We start from the raw sequence: 13,748 nt of genomic DNA, 5'->3' as shown, positions 1-13,748 counted from the left end.
CCAATAAAAAGAATCAAAACAAATATATTCATACCTAAGACTTCTGGACACTTTACTCTTTTTCATTTTCCTTAATTTTTTCAGGTCTTTCTTGGCATCAAGGAGAACAGAACTGCCCATTGCGGCCGGTGATCCACATATGTCCAAACTGCTGGCCATACTTATAGGGGACATCATTGGACTCATGGCTGACATGCGCACTGGAGTATTTCTCTTCTTTAATTGTAAAGCCATAGCTTCTGATTCTACTAATTTGGATCTATAAACAAAATTGATGGTAAAGTAATATATATGTACATACAAGTTACATTTAAATTTAAAAATTCTTTAAATGTTAAAGTTATAGTAAACTCCATATATGTGTTAAATTTTTCTGCAATGGTAAATTGACATCAAATAAAGATCTTTAAAGCTGTTGTGTTCACATGAAGCTAGACAACCAAATTTCAGGCAAGTTTCTGAGAAAAATGCAAATAAATTTTTTAAACATTATGTGTAAAAATATATCAGCATTTGTTAAACCGGAAGTTGATGAGTGATGAATGTAAAATTGCAAAGTTAAACATGCTAACGTGAAGCTTAAAACTAAATTTCAGGAAGCTCTGATTTGTAGTTATTGAGAAAATTGCATAAAAATTTCTTAAGGATGAACAGATTGTAAACCAGTATACTCTCCTTCAGAACAGAGTATAATTTTTTTTTAAATCCATACTGATGAAATGGAACTGAAGAATAAATAACTATAGTAGGTAAAGTCAACAATAGTTTAAACATCAATGTCAAATGCAAATTATTTTTTTGTCCTTTAATTGTTCATACCTTAAATCTTCTATTTCCTGGATATAATTTTCAATCATTTTGGTAACTTCTCCAGCTCTAGCATCCTCTGTCAAAAGATAACCAATAAGATTCAATCACAAGAGTCACATTTGCTGGAGCTGATTGTGTAGTATAGTATATTTTACTTATGTACAGTTTTACTACATGTTATTAACCTTACGGTGTTTCCTGGTTCGATTCCCAATTGGGATGAAAATTTCAGGAACTGAATTTTCGGCTCTCCCTTGACACCATTTGCGAGTATGGTCTCGAGGAAACGATGATAGTCCGTCGGAAGGGGACGATAAATGGCTGACCCGTGTTAAGAGAGAGCCATATCTCTTGCACGTTAAAGACACCCTTGTAGATTTCGAAAAAGAGCAGGCTAATGCCGCTACAAGGCAGCACTCGCACCCGCAAAGTGGAAAGGGATTAATATAAGTTGCAAAACTTGTTTCCCAATCCACTATAAATAAATATGTTTAAACTAAACTAACCTTACGGTGTCCTTAAAAGTAAAAACCTTGTTCTATTGTCACTGAATGTATGCTGACCACTTGATGTCTTTTGATTTTTTGTCCTTAAGAGGGTGCTGACTTCCATACATTGTATTCATAAAAACAATAATGCAGGTGAGGAAATCCTGAACCAACCTTTTAGTAAATACATTAAATGAAAACCAACTTTGTAGAAGCCTTTGTCGTATCCACATTAGACAGGTTTACAATTAATTTTATGTTTGTTATTTGGATCTTTCTGTTAATATCAAATCAGTTTCCTGGCATTCATTTAAAGAAAAAAAAATGACCATTAGAAACAAGAATGTGTTCATAGTACACGGATGCCAAATCCCCACTATTATTTTCTATGTTCAATGGACCGTGAAAATGGAAAGAAATTTTTGATTTGGCATGAAAATGAGAAAGATCATATCATAAGGAACATGTGTACTAAGTTTCAAGTTGATTGGACTTCAACTTCATCAAAAACTACCTCGACCAAAAACTTTAACCTGAAGCGGGACGAACGGACAGACGAACGGACCCACAGACCAGAAAACATAATGCCCATAAATGGGGCATAATAATTGAAAACTATATGAAATATAAATATATGAAGTGTGTTAGTGTATCTTAACAATTTTAAACTGAGGCTAGTCTGTAAAGGTAGATATCAACCAATTTTTAGAGCACTCAACCCTCAATGAATGTCACTACGCAATTCATGATGACTAGATTTAATTTTTGAACACTGCTATTAATAATTTGTAATATGTACAAGCTTCTTTAATTCTAGATACAGTGATTCATTTATTAAATCAGATCATTTATTTTCTTATCTATGCATTAAGATCACTCTCCTAAAACCATAAAAGAGTCAATTTAGTCATTACTGTGGATTCATTATCATTCATGGGCGAAATCACAAAATCAAAAATCAAAGAAAATACCATTTTCCCTCAATCCATGAAAATTGGTACCCACGAATATAAATAAATCTACAGTATACCAAACATGAGATGTTATAAAGTTCACAAATCTGTGATACCTACCAGAAATATTTGTAATGCCTAAAGCAGCCTTTTCTGCTATTAACTGAGTATTTTGTGTTTTCAGTGAATCAATCACTTCATTTAAAGCTTTAAGTCTCTGACGTAATTTATCATTTTCTGTCTGTAACATTGTGTTCTCCAGAATCATATCGTTGACTGTTTCTACACCGTCTTCATTTACAGTTCGTTTACCCTGAAATTAAAACAAACAACATCATACAATTTTTACTAAATAAGTTCCAAAATCCATTTTAACCAAGGTGGAGGTCTACATGAACTTCAGAAAATGTTGAGGGGTGATGGCTCTTTTGTAAACGTTAACCAACAATAATAGGAACATGGTTGGGTCAAAGAAAACAAGCATTATAATCTTCTGTATAATTATGTTATTGTTAGAACCACCCTGACTTATATATATATAGTTTTACTTTTCTAAGTGTTTGTGTTGTGTGTTTTTTCAATTCGTTTTGCCAATAGTCTTCCTAAAAGACACACAATTCGTTTTGCCAATAGTCTTCCTATGTACTTGTTGATTACAAAAATTTGTAAGGGTTCCGCGGAACCCAGTGTCTCGCCTACTTTTGCTGTAAATCACAGGCTCAACAAAAATGAGGAAAAAATTCAATAAAAATATTCCTCTTGAATCTTTTGATTGTAAGAAGCTTCTGTCCAAGTTTGGTAAAATCCAGGATAGTTTATGAATCTAATAAATGTTTTAAAAACTTTAACTGCAGATTGTATGTAATGTTAACTGGAAGAAAAACAAAGTCCATTTATAAGTAAAATACAGATACACAGGTACATAAAATTAACAAAATTTCCTTCTGGATACTAGCTTTTGATCATAAAAAAGCTTCTGTCAAAATTTGGAACAAATCTAAAATAGTATAAGAAAGTTAATTTTTTTTTTCAAAATTTAACCACAGAGTGAATGTGTTGTTTCCTGGCAGAAAATCTAAGTCCATTTAAAAGTAAAATACAGAAAAAATGGATTTATTTTTTTACAAAATTTACTTCTGGATACTATCTTATTATCATAAACAAGCTTCTGTCCTAGTTTGGTACAAACCCAGGATAGTTTAAGAAAGTTATTAAAATTTTAAAAACTTTAACCACAGAGCATTGCAGAGTGAATGTGTTGTTTCCTGGCAGAAAATCTAAGTCCATTTAAAAGTAAAATACAGAAAAAATGGATTATTTTTTTTACAAAATTTACTTCTGGATACTATCTTATGATCATAAACAAGCTTCTGTCCAAGTTTGGTAGAAATCCAGTATAGTTTAAGAAAATTATTAAAATTTCAAAAATAACCACAGAGTGAATATTTGTGGACACCGCCGACGCCGAAGACGACGGAATGTAGGATCGTTTAGTCTCACTTTTTCGACTAAAGTCGAAGGCTCGACAAAAATGATTATTGAATGACAGAAAAACCTTCTGGTGTTAACCATGTGTGTTTTTTTTTTTTTGTTTTTTTTTTGCTTATGATTGCACTGCACTGATTGATATTTTTTGGGTGCAATATTATAATACAATGCTGACCCATTGTATTTTCTGTACAATGAATGAATCAAATAATTAAACATTAGACTTATAAGACTATGAAAAGGAGTAGGTTCAGTAAGACCCCTTTTTGGCCCCAAAATATAGCAGTTTTACAAAATTGTTAAAATGTAAACTTTTATTTATTTATTGGAGAGTAGAATGCTTCTGCTACATAAATATGGGCGTTTTTTTGACAATACATTGCACATATATCCAGTACTAGCACCATTAAGTCATGCTAAATTACTGAAATCTTCACAATTCTAGCATTTTAGTTGAATTTTGGACGGTTTTCGTGTAAAATGAAAGTGGCCGCATTCGTGTTCATCCTTAATATTGAAATGTAAGTTGTACTTTATGATTATACATAACATATATAAAGGTTGAGGATGAACACGGATGCGGCCACTTTCATTTTTGACAAAAACCATCTGAAAAGTGAAATTTTTTGGCATATTTGGTAGATTTTTCATATTTAGGCTTGAATCGGATCGTTTTTAATGACTAAATAAGTTAAAATCTTTCACATAAACTAATCGAATCAAATGAAATAGACACTTAAGTGTTTAAAAAGTGGTCAAAATCTTTCGTCAGATGAACCTGAAATTTGAGGCCAAAATCGGCCCTTACCGGACCTACTCCTTTATAAACTTCGACTGTATTCTGTAAATTACATTGTGGTGTCAAAAACTATTTCTGTCTCACTGTATTCAAAGTCTTCTAATTATAACTTTATTCAATTTTACAAACCTAGAAAATTCTTCAATACCTACCGTTTTATATTCTAATAATTCTAGCTGTAACTGTGTAATTTCTGTCCGTAATATTGCTAACTGTTTACTGGCTTTGTCCTGGTTTGCTATCACTTTGTTCTTTATATTACGTGCACGATTAGCATATTTTAATGTATTTAATGTTTCTATAAAATCTCTGTCAGAAGGTGATATACAGGCAATCATTAAGGTCCGACTGAAAAAAAAATCGATTACATGTAAATTAACATGGTTAAACATTCTGCAGCAATTAGGTGAACCTCAACATGTGCTATCAAAATAATCTAATTTCATTTGACTCAGAATAACCTTTCATAAATGAGTGTGTAAAAACACATATGTTATGATGCTACATCTAAAACATATGTGCACATTTTGGTATTCTACACATGTACAAAACCTATGATTTAAGTCTACACATGAACCAAATGCTGATCTCTAGATGTCTGAGTATTTTGTGTTGTCGAGTTTCTCTCATTGATGCATACCAATACAACTAGATCTCTTTGTGTTGTTGGGTTGCTTTCATTGGTGTATACCCAACATCTCTTTTTATTCCCAATATCATATTTACTGACAGTACCACACAGATTTTTTTGCAAACACAAGATAAAATGAAATTGATGTGTAACGCATCAGGCAAATCTCATCTGATATATATTTAAACCATTAAATTCATGTGAAATATATCCAAATATAACTTATTCTCTTTTTTTTTTTTTGCAATGATTAGCTTTTCACACACCAAAGGAATTTAACTATGTCTTTTTTAAACCATGCAATAATTTTGAATGATTTCTTTGCACAAATTTTAATTTTAATTTCAATACTCAAAGTTTTCTGAATAAAAAGTCCATTTCAACATGTTCAATGCAGCTGTCTGATAAAATACACCTTTTAATTATTTCATATTTTATAGTTAAATAACATACCTATTTCCTCCTAAGGAGTCTTGAAGTAGTCTGGTTAATTTAGAGTCCCTATAAGGGACATGAGTAGATTTCTTGGACATATCTCCAAGAGCAGATATCACATTTCCTAATGCAAGCTGAAAAATACATGGATCTTCATAAAACATGCAAAAATACAATGAAAACTTCCAATAGCAGGAAACCAATTCCTAAAGGATTTGCAATCATTCAATCATCATTTAATACCATGAATTTCCAGAGTATTCGTTTTGGGCAACATTCAATTCCAAGGATTTTTAGAAGACATAGTTTATGAGTTTTTTCCATAAACCATAAAAAAAAAAAAGACAGCTTTAGAGTAACTGAAGCAGATTTTTATAATTGTTGTTAAATTAATAAATATTGAATAAATTTTTGAATTTCACAATTCTTTTCTTCATGCAACATACAAAGTCTACATATTTTATAGGTTTCTTTTTTTCTTTCTTCTTCTTTTTTTCTTATAAGTTTTGATCATTTGTCATACATTTTGTAATGCATTAAAAAAAAATTGTAAACTTTGTCATAAGAAGTAAAAAAATAAGACATGGTATAGTCCTAATTTATTGAAGACAGTGTTCTTCCGTGGTTTTTTTTCATGAAAACATCAATATACTTTTCAGTCCAATCACATGCATCTACAATTTTTCCAACTTCACAGTATAAAAGCATATAATATAAAATTACCAATCCACAATTGATTGAAATGCCTTCTTTGGCTCTGTCTCCAGTAGCACCAGTTCTTTTAAGTCTCTCTGAACCTGCCAGATCGACAAAGTGAAATTTGGCCGTCAATGTCTCGAACTCATTTACCTCTCCCTGAGTAGAATCTGATTCCTTCTCATCATTATCATCATCATTCTCAGGCTGAAAAGTTTAACAAATATTGTAATTAAGTGCTTAGAAATTTGAAAAACATTCAATTTTAAGAACATCATTTGATCCTTGCTTGTTCTTTTATGTTAGTTTTAACATCAAAACCAATAATGAAAATATCAAACTTTTCTAAACCAAAACCAATGGGAATAAAAATTAATAAAGGCATTTTTTCCCCTTTAGGCTGGAGTCCTTTTTCATCCATCTATCATGTCTATACTGAAATATTTTCCAATACAAACAGAAGATGTTATGTACTGATGATTTTGGTCCAGTAACTTATAAAATTACCGCATTGCTTCTTATAATCATGATTATTAGATAAATTGTGTATTTCAGTATTATCGTTTAAAAGATACATCTGCATTGGATTTACTAACAATGGAATTTGGTTTTGAGAGGAGATACTCCAAATTTTCAGTTTAATTTTTCACAACTTGTTTAGAATCATGTGATCTAAAGCTTGACAGATGGTACATGTTGTACAGTTGTTTGTATATTGTTTTAAGACTGTTTATTGACCTCTACATGTCTTTTTGTTTTTGTGTCGTTGGGTTACTGTCGAATTGCCATTTTCCACACTTCTCCTACCATTCATATTTATGATAATTCACTGCATCTGATTACAACAAAAACTGTAAATAATTTCAGCTTATGTATGTCTGATGTTGTTTAACATCACCTTTCAACAACCTTGGCTATATCATGGTGGAGGACCCGAGATCTATCAACCTTTTGCAGGACAACTTGCAATCCACAAGCAGTCTTTGAACTTACTTAAGGATGTACTTAGGTGAGGTTAGGTGAAAAATAATGAATAAAGAAGTTAAAATTGATACTATAAGCTGGTAGAGCATCAATTAAGAATAAACATAAACTAAAAATACTGATAGGTCATGGAACTCCTTTTCGAGATATTTGAGAATTAAAATATGGCGGGAAAAGGCTGACTCGGACTTTTACCTTATATTTGTATTGGTATTATTGGGTCTCAAAACAAAAGAAAGAAAATTAAGAATCTTCTAAAATTTTGGTAAATAACCTTTCATGAGCTATTAAGTCTTATGTTAAAAAATAAATGGGTGTTATGGGGCAAAATATTTTACATTGTATTGTATGGAAAAACACCAAGGAGTCCGAACATTTGTCACAAATTCCAAAACCTCACCTAAGTACATCCTTAAGCTGATAATATTGACAATAATTTTAAACCAATGTCTAAAATAGTGAAGAAAGATACCAAAGGGCACTCAAAGTTGAAAACAAACTAACAATTGCATGGCAAAAACCCAAAGGATAAACAACACGATAGAAAATAAAGATTGAGGAACAAGAATCCCACAAAAAAAACAGGGTGACCTCAGGTGTTTTCAGACAGCTTACAGTATACTAAAAATACCTCATTAGGAACCATCCTATGTTGTTTTACATGTAATGTAAATATAGCGTGAGATCTAGAGGACTGTACATTCATATTAGTACTGGCTGTAGCACGTGATAAAGCACCATTTTGTAACAATTGCATAGTCTGAAATAAAATACAACAGATATTTACTGTTAGAATGAGACATTTCAAAATCCCTAAATACATGCACTTTACTTTTTGTGCCACTGCTATGAGTACTTGTAGAGAAATGAAAATATGAAAAAAAATTTAACAGTGGTTTTGCATATATTTCTTATTCTAATGTAGCATTTTGATGACATGCTTTATTTCAAAATTATTATTTTTTCAAACTTGTGTCGAACCTGTCCTAAGTGAGGAACCTCTAGCCTTAGTTACTCTTGTGTGTTTTTTATTTAAATATTGGTTCATTTATATGTTTCACAGTTAAATGTGGCATCAATTTAGTTGAACTAGTATACATTATTGTTCACGACTCAGTTGAAGTCTGTCTTCAGGTGTTTGTTCTGCTCTTTGCTCAGGTTGTTGTCTCTTTGGCACATTCCTGGTTTCCATTACATTTTTTTCTGTCAACATCACCATGTATATATTTCATAAACAACAGACACTCTTTTCTGTCAAAGATTTTGCATTTATTTTTAATATTGAAGAATTGTCAAGACAATAATTATCCCAAAAATGCCTTTCATTTTTTGTGTAGGTGGCTTGCTGTTTTCTAAATATATACATCTTCTTTTACTCAACACCGTACATTGAAATCTTAATAAAACATATATATGGAATATACATCACCATGTAAATATGCCATGAGTATGGCTCTTCTGGTATTTACCATGAGTTATACTGCTTTTTGCACTTTATTTTAACTCCATTCATCTCATCACCCATATCACATATACTTACATCATTTAAAGATCCCACAGACTGAGTGGTGACGCCAACCATGTATATGCCACCGGCAGCATCTTCATGGATCTTGATATGAGACTTTCTACCCTATAAAATAGTAGTAAATAAGATTTAATAGTTAATCATATATAATATATCAAATAAATATACAATATTTCTTTAATATATACATATACAATATTTCATTAATATATACATATACAATATTTTTTACATAACATACATATATACAACTTTTTTTTATATAATGTGAATATAGATCATGACAAACTGTATTATTTCATATCGGTTGAGAATAAGATTCTCTTATTGGATAAAAAGGGGTCACATGACATTTATTATTCTTCAGTAATAAATTCCATCTGTCATCAACAAAACAAAACGGACCAGAAAACCGGTCGTTAACGAACTTTTACATGATAATGACCGGTGGGGCGTGGTTTCCGTCTGATAATAACCGCTGGGGCGTGGTTTTTGTCTGATAATGACCGCTGGGGCGTTATTTCTCTGTTAATGACCGGTGGGGCGTGGTTTCTCTGTTTAGAGAGATGTACCTTTTATAAAACATGTTCCTGTTTTTTCATATTTTTAAAAGTTGTTGAATTGTTTATTATATGTTTTCGCTAATTATAAAATTAAAGATAACTTGATTAAATATTTATATACTGAAAAAATGCACTAAAGTGAATGGCAGTATTACTACGACTGGTCTTCACTATTTGCCATAGAAATCGTACAATTTTTCAAAACATGGTTTCTCAATGAAATAAACTTAATAGTTCTTAAAAAACTGGTCATTATCGTGATACATGGACTGCCCCTAGGACAGTGGTATTGACTGCGACAGCGATAATGACCTCGCCTTCGGCTCAGTCATTATCACCATCTTTAATAGTCAATACCACTGTCCTGTGGGCAGTCCATATATCACGATAATGACCAGTTTTTCAAGAACTATGATTATCGAAAATGAACATGTTTTTAACAAAACCTGCAAATCCTGAATTCTGAATTATACTCAATTGCAACTTTATAGTTTCAATCAATTTTAATTTTTTTTCTAAAGTGAATTGCTCTTACATTATTTTTTATCTATAGTAATATAATTAGTTGCTTGGAAAACTAAGATATATCAATATTCTGAGAAGCTTTAAATTTTACAACAAAAATTTTAGTCTGATGTAACCAATCAAAAATCAATACATGTATTGAACTATTATTATCTTCAATTTCAATCGTTAATCATGACTAATTCTCAGAATGCAAAAAGATCATAAAAAGTATTTAGCCATGATGTTTCATTTCTGCAGCACAACATTGTTGATTTCATTTTGTAATCAAATCAAAACTGTTCAAAATGTTAGAAGCAATGACTTATGGCCACCTTTTTTAATCATACACCAATGCTATTAACAATTTTTTTGTCATCACTTGAATTTATTAACCAATATTCTATATATAGACTTGTGAAAATAAATTTCATGTGTGGAAATTGACATTTTGAACTCAAGTCCTCAGACTTTTCCCATCACTTCATGACAAAACAATTCTATTTTAATCTTATGCTTATCTTCACTTTCATTTATTAACCTATATTCTGCCACTGTCTCAAAATCAATTTTATTTACGACAATAAACATTTTGCACTATTTTCATCAAAACTCTCACAATCAAATGACCAAATCAATACATTTCTACTTAGCTAGCAGCTGTATCAACTGACCACTAATGGGAACACCTACCCTTGAATCGGGGTCTCTTGTCGTGTCTAATAAGTCTAGGATTTCTTCATTATAAAGCTGGAAAAGCAAAATAGAATAGTTTAGATAAAGTCAATATAAAATTTACATATAAAGTTGCTGGCAAAATTATATTCCAGACAAATCTATAATGGATTACATTTATAAATGATAGAATTTAAGTGCATTGGTTTACTAAAACTTGTATGTGTCATATGCATGTTATAAATGAAATTGCAATGTTTTTGTAGGTTTAAAAGTTGCAAGTTCGTTGGCACTGATTGGCCTAGACCACAGACCAGTCTGTCATGTTCCCAACATAGCAGAAGGCAATCCATCAACTTGTCATTTCCTTCATTAAATGGCACTTAATTATGTTGAATAGACTCAATTATGTTAAAATACATTAAACAAAGGCTTAAATAATACTCAAAATCTATGATAACTTTTTCATTTGATGTCACATGTGTCAGATATTACATTTTGAAAACACATCTGCAAAAAGTTGACATTATGGTATATATGTGACTTTGACATGTTTGAGGTGAAGATCAGTAATAAGAAGCCTGGCTGCCGTTTCATAAAACGATCGTTAGCGTACGTTTGAACGTTAACCAAACGTAACGCTAAAATTCCGTTTCATAAAACAATCGTACTTTGCGATGGTCGTACATTGCGTGTGAATTGCGAACGCTATTAACGTGTGGTTAAACCTGTCGCAAAGCGATCGTTAAATAAAAGATGGTCGTCGCCTTGCATACTTTGGGGTACTTCTGACGCCGAATTTTTAGACGACAAAGGATTTTCGGGGAAGGATTGAAATCAGTGACAATATAAATGACACATATATCATATCTCGTTACCGTCTTGGTAGACAGGGCATATTTAAGTTTGCAGATACGCTTTTACCACGCCTTGAAAGGACGACTTTGGTAAATTTCTCAAACTTTGACCTCCTTTCACACTGACTTTCGAGTAAAGTAAAAGATAATTTGCGTGCTATGTACTTACAATTCATATGTATAACAAGTTATTTCAACAGAACAATCAGAAATATCTGGACCAAACCATTTGTTTGTGATAAATGAACAAAAACATCTAGACAAAAAATTTATACCAATGTTTACTGTTGACGCTACTAAAAGGTGTCTTCTATCACGTCCGCGTTTTTAGTAGGGAGTGCTTGTTTGTCCAATTATAATAACTCCGGTTGAAATATAATATTTTTTCTTTTTTGTTTTCGAGGGCATTTGAAACTATCTAAATCTATCAGTAGATGTTAATTAAAAAAAAGCAGCACTCTTTCATGAAGATATGGGAAGGGTATATTCAAAAAAAAAAACCAACCTTGTCAGATATTTTGATACTGTGTGAGATTTAACATTAAGGTTCGTTGGATACCAATTTTCATCAAAAAATCGGAACCCTTTCTCTCGCGATGTTATGCTGCTGTCAGCGTAAACGTGTACGTTTAACTAAAAAAAAAATCCATTTATCAGTAAACTACAGAATTAAAAAAAAATCTTAGATGTTATTTCTTGGTCTTCTAGATGACCTTCTGTCTAATTTCCATAACAATCCATGAAGGTTCATGAATTTGTCATGTCAAAAAATGTAATCCAAGACTTTCTGTAAATGTGAACTGTAATATTCAAAGTCCATTCATCAGAAATATACTATCATCATTTGATCATGTATAAATGAAAAAAAAAAATTATATTTTCAAACATTTGCTTCAGACATTTTAAACAGTCATTCAAAAACTTCAGCAAAACTTAAACCCTAGACTGTATCTACTTGTTAATTGTAAAAAAAGAAAAGTCTGTTTACCAGTAAAAAACGGAAAATGAAAAAAAATATTTTCAAACATTCACTCTGTCTTTTGGTCATAAACAACCTTCTGCATGTCCTATTTCATGAAATTATATGAAGGGCTGACAAAGTTACTGATGTATCAAACAAACTTTAACAAAAGACTGTACCTAAATGTTGAACCCGACGCCGACGACGTAATTAATCTATTATCGGTATGTTCCGCTTTATTAATACAGTTTGCAGTCTCGACAAAAAGGGTGAAAATACAATGTACTTGTAAAATGATAAGACTGGTCTGGATTTAAATGAGACAATTTAAGAATTCATCATTTTTTAAAAATTGAATGTTTTGAATTGTTGTGTTATTCTGACATAAGATTGTAGAGACTCAAAAATGTATAGTATACATATTTATAAGAGAGTTGTCTCATTGGCACTTATACCACCACATCTTCTTATATCTATTTTTCTGAAATGTAAGGTCACCATTAACAGCCAAGTAAAGCCTAAATGATTCACGCCATTATTCCGACAGCCCATTAGTCCGACAACCCATTAGTCCGACAACCCAATATTCCAACACCATTTTAGAAGGGCGGTATAATGATTGGGTCAACATTGAGACATTACAATACAAGTATAATGTAATTATCATTATATCACCATTATATCACCATAGGTCTCAGTCAGAATCGGAGCCAAAACAAAATAGAAAATAAAAAAACTAACGGTTTTAAAATCAAATAACAGTATCAAGACCTGTTCTACAAAAGTCAAAAGAACTTACAATAAAATCATCATTTTCCCCCATAATAGTAAAGTTTTCTTGTGTTAAAACATTAAAACAAATTTCGAAGATTTATCATAATAATATCTAACTTTTTAAAGTTCTGACAAGTGCGATGGTTATTATCGTTATTGGAAGTGCTGTGTATTTCGTGGATTCACATTCCCGAACATGATATTCATAAAATCGCACGGGTGGCGTATTTGTAGAAGCTGGAATTGCTCATCTTTTTGGAACACATATTTTGTCATATGTGTCATCTTATTTTCTTTGGACCTGGATTGTATTTGTATTTTTTTTTCAGTCTCATTTTGACAGACGCTACATTAGTGCTAATTTCAGCGACAAAATTAATTTAGATAAAACTCATATAAGTGATATAAGAGGTAGAAAGTGTTGCGACAAAAGAGGGCGGGTAGTGTTATCCAATTCTGATATATTTATTTATGTAGTTAATATAGGTGAAACCTCACTCCCCTGATACGCGAAAGGGAGAAACCGAAGATCTAAGACTAATGAAAAAGTATAGATCAAAACAACAACAAAGAGCAGTGAACTAGAACAGCACAGAATGACA

At 31.4% G+C, this 13,748-nt stretch overlaps 1 protein-coding gene across 19 annotated transcripts in view; it reads right to left on the bottom strand.

Moving 5' to 3' along the window:
• LOC139481922 (kinesin-like protein KIF21A) overlaps positions 1-13,748 on the bottom strand; it is a 275,709-nt gene that overhangs the window by 80,181 nt on the left and 181,780 nt on the right. For all 19 annotated transcript variants that reach the window (XM_071265486.1, XM_071265470.1, XM_071265469.1 and 16 more), the window contains 9 exons: positions 10,573-10,629; positions 8,825-8,917; positions 7,916-8,044; positions 6,328-6,507; positions 5,623-5,738; positions 4,691-4,886; positions 2,372-2,564; positions 820-886; positions 35-259 (listed from right to left, as the gene is read on the bottom strand). In XM_071265486.1, coding sequence (XP_071121587.1) covers positions 35-259; positions 820-886; positions 2,372-2,564; positions 4,691-4,886; positions 5,623-5,738; positions 6,328-6,507; positions 7,916-8,044; positions 8,825-8,917; positions 10,573-10,629 — 1,256 coding nt within the window. The remainder of the gene's footprint in view (positions 1-34; positions 260-819; positions 887-2,371; positions 2,565-4,690; positions 4,887-5,622; positions 5,739-6,327; positions 6,508-7,915; positions 8,045-8,824; positions 8,918-10,572; positions 10,630-13,748) is intronic.

This window comes from Mytilus edulis, chromosome 7, assembly GCF_963676685.1.
Source record: "Mytilus edulis chromosome 7, xbMytEdul2.2, whole genome shotgun sequence".
Classification (NCBI taxonomy): domain Eukaryota; kingdom Metazoa; phylum Mollusca; class Bivalvia; order Mytilida; family Mytilidae; genus Mytilus; species Mytilus edulis.
This window is presented reverse-complemented; position numbering and strand designations above follow the sequence as displayed.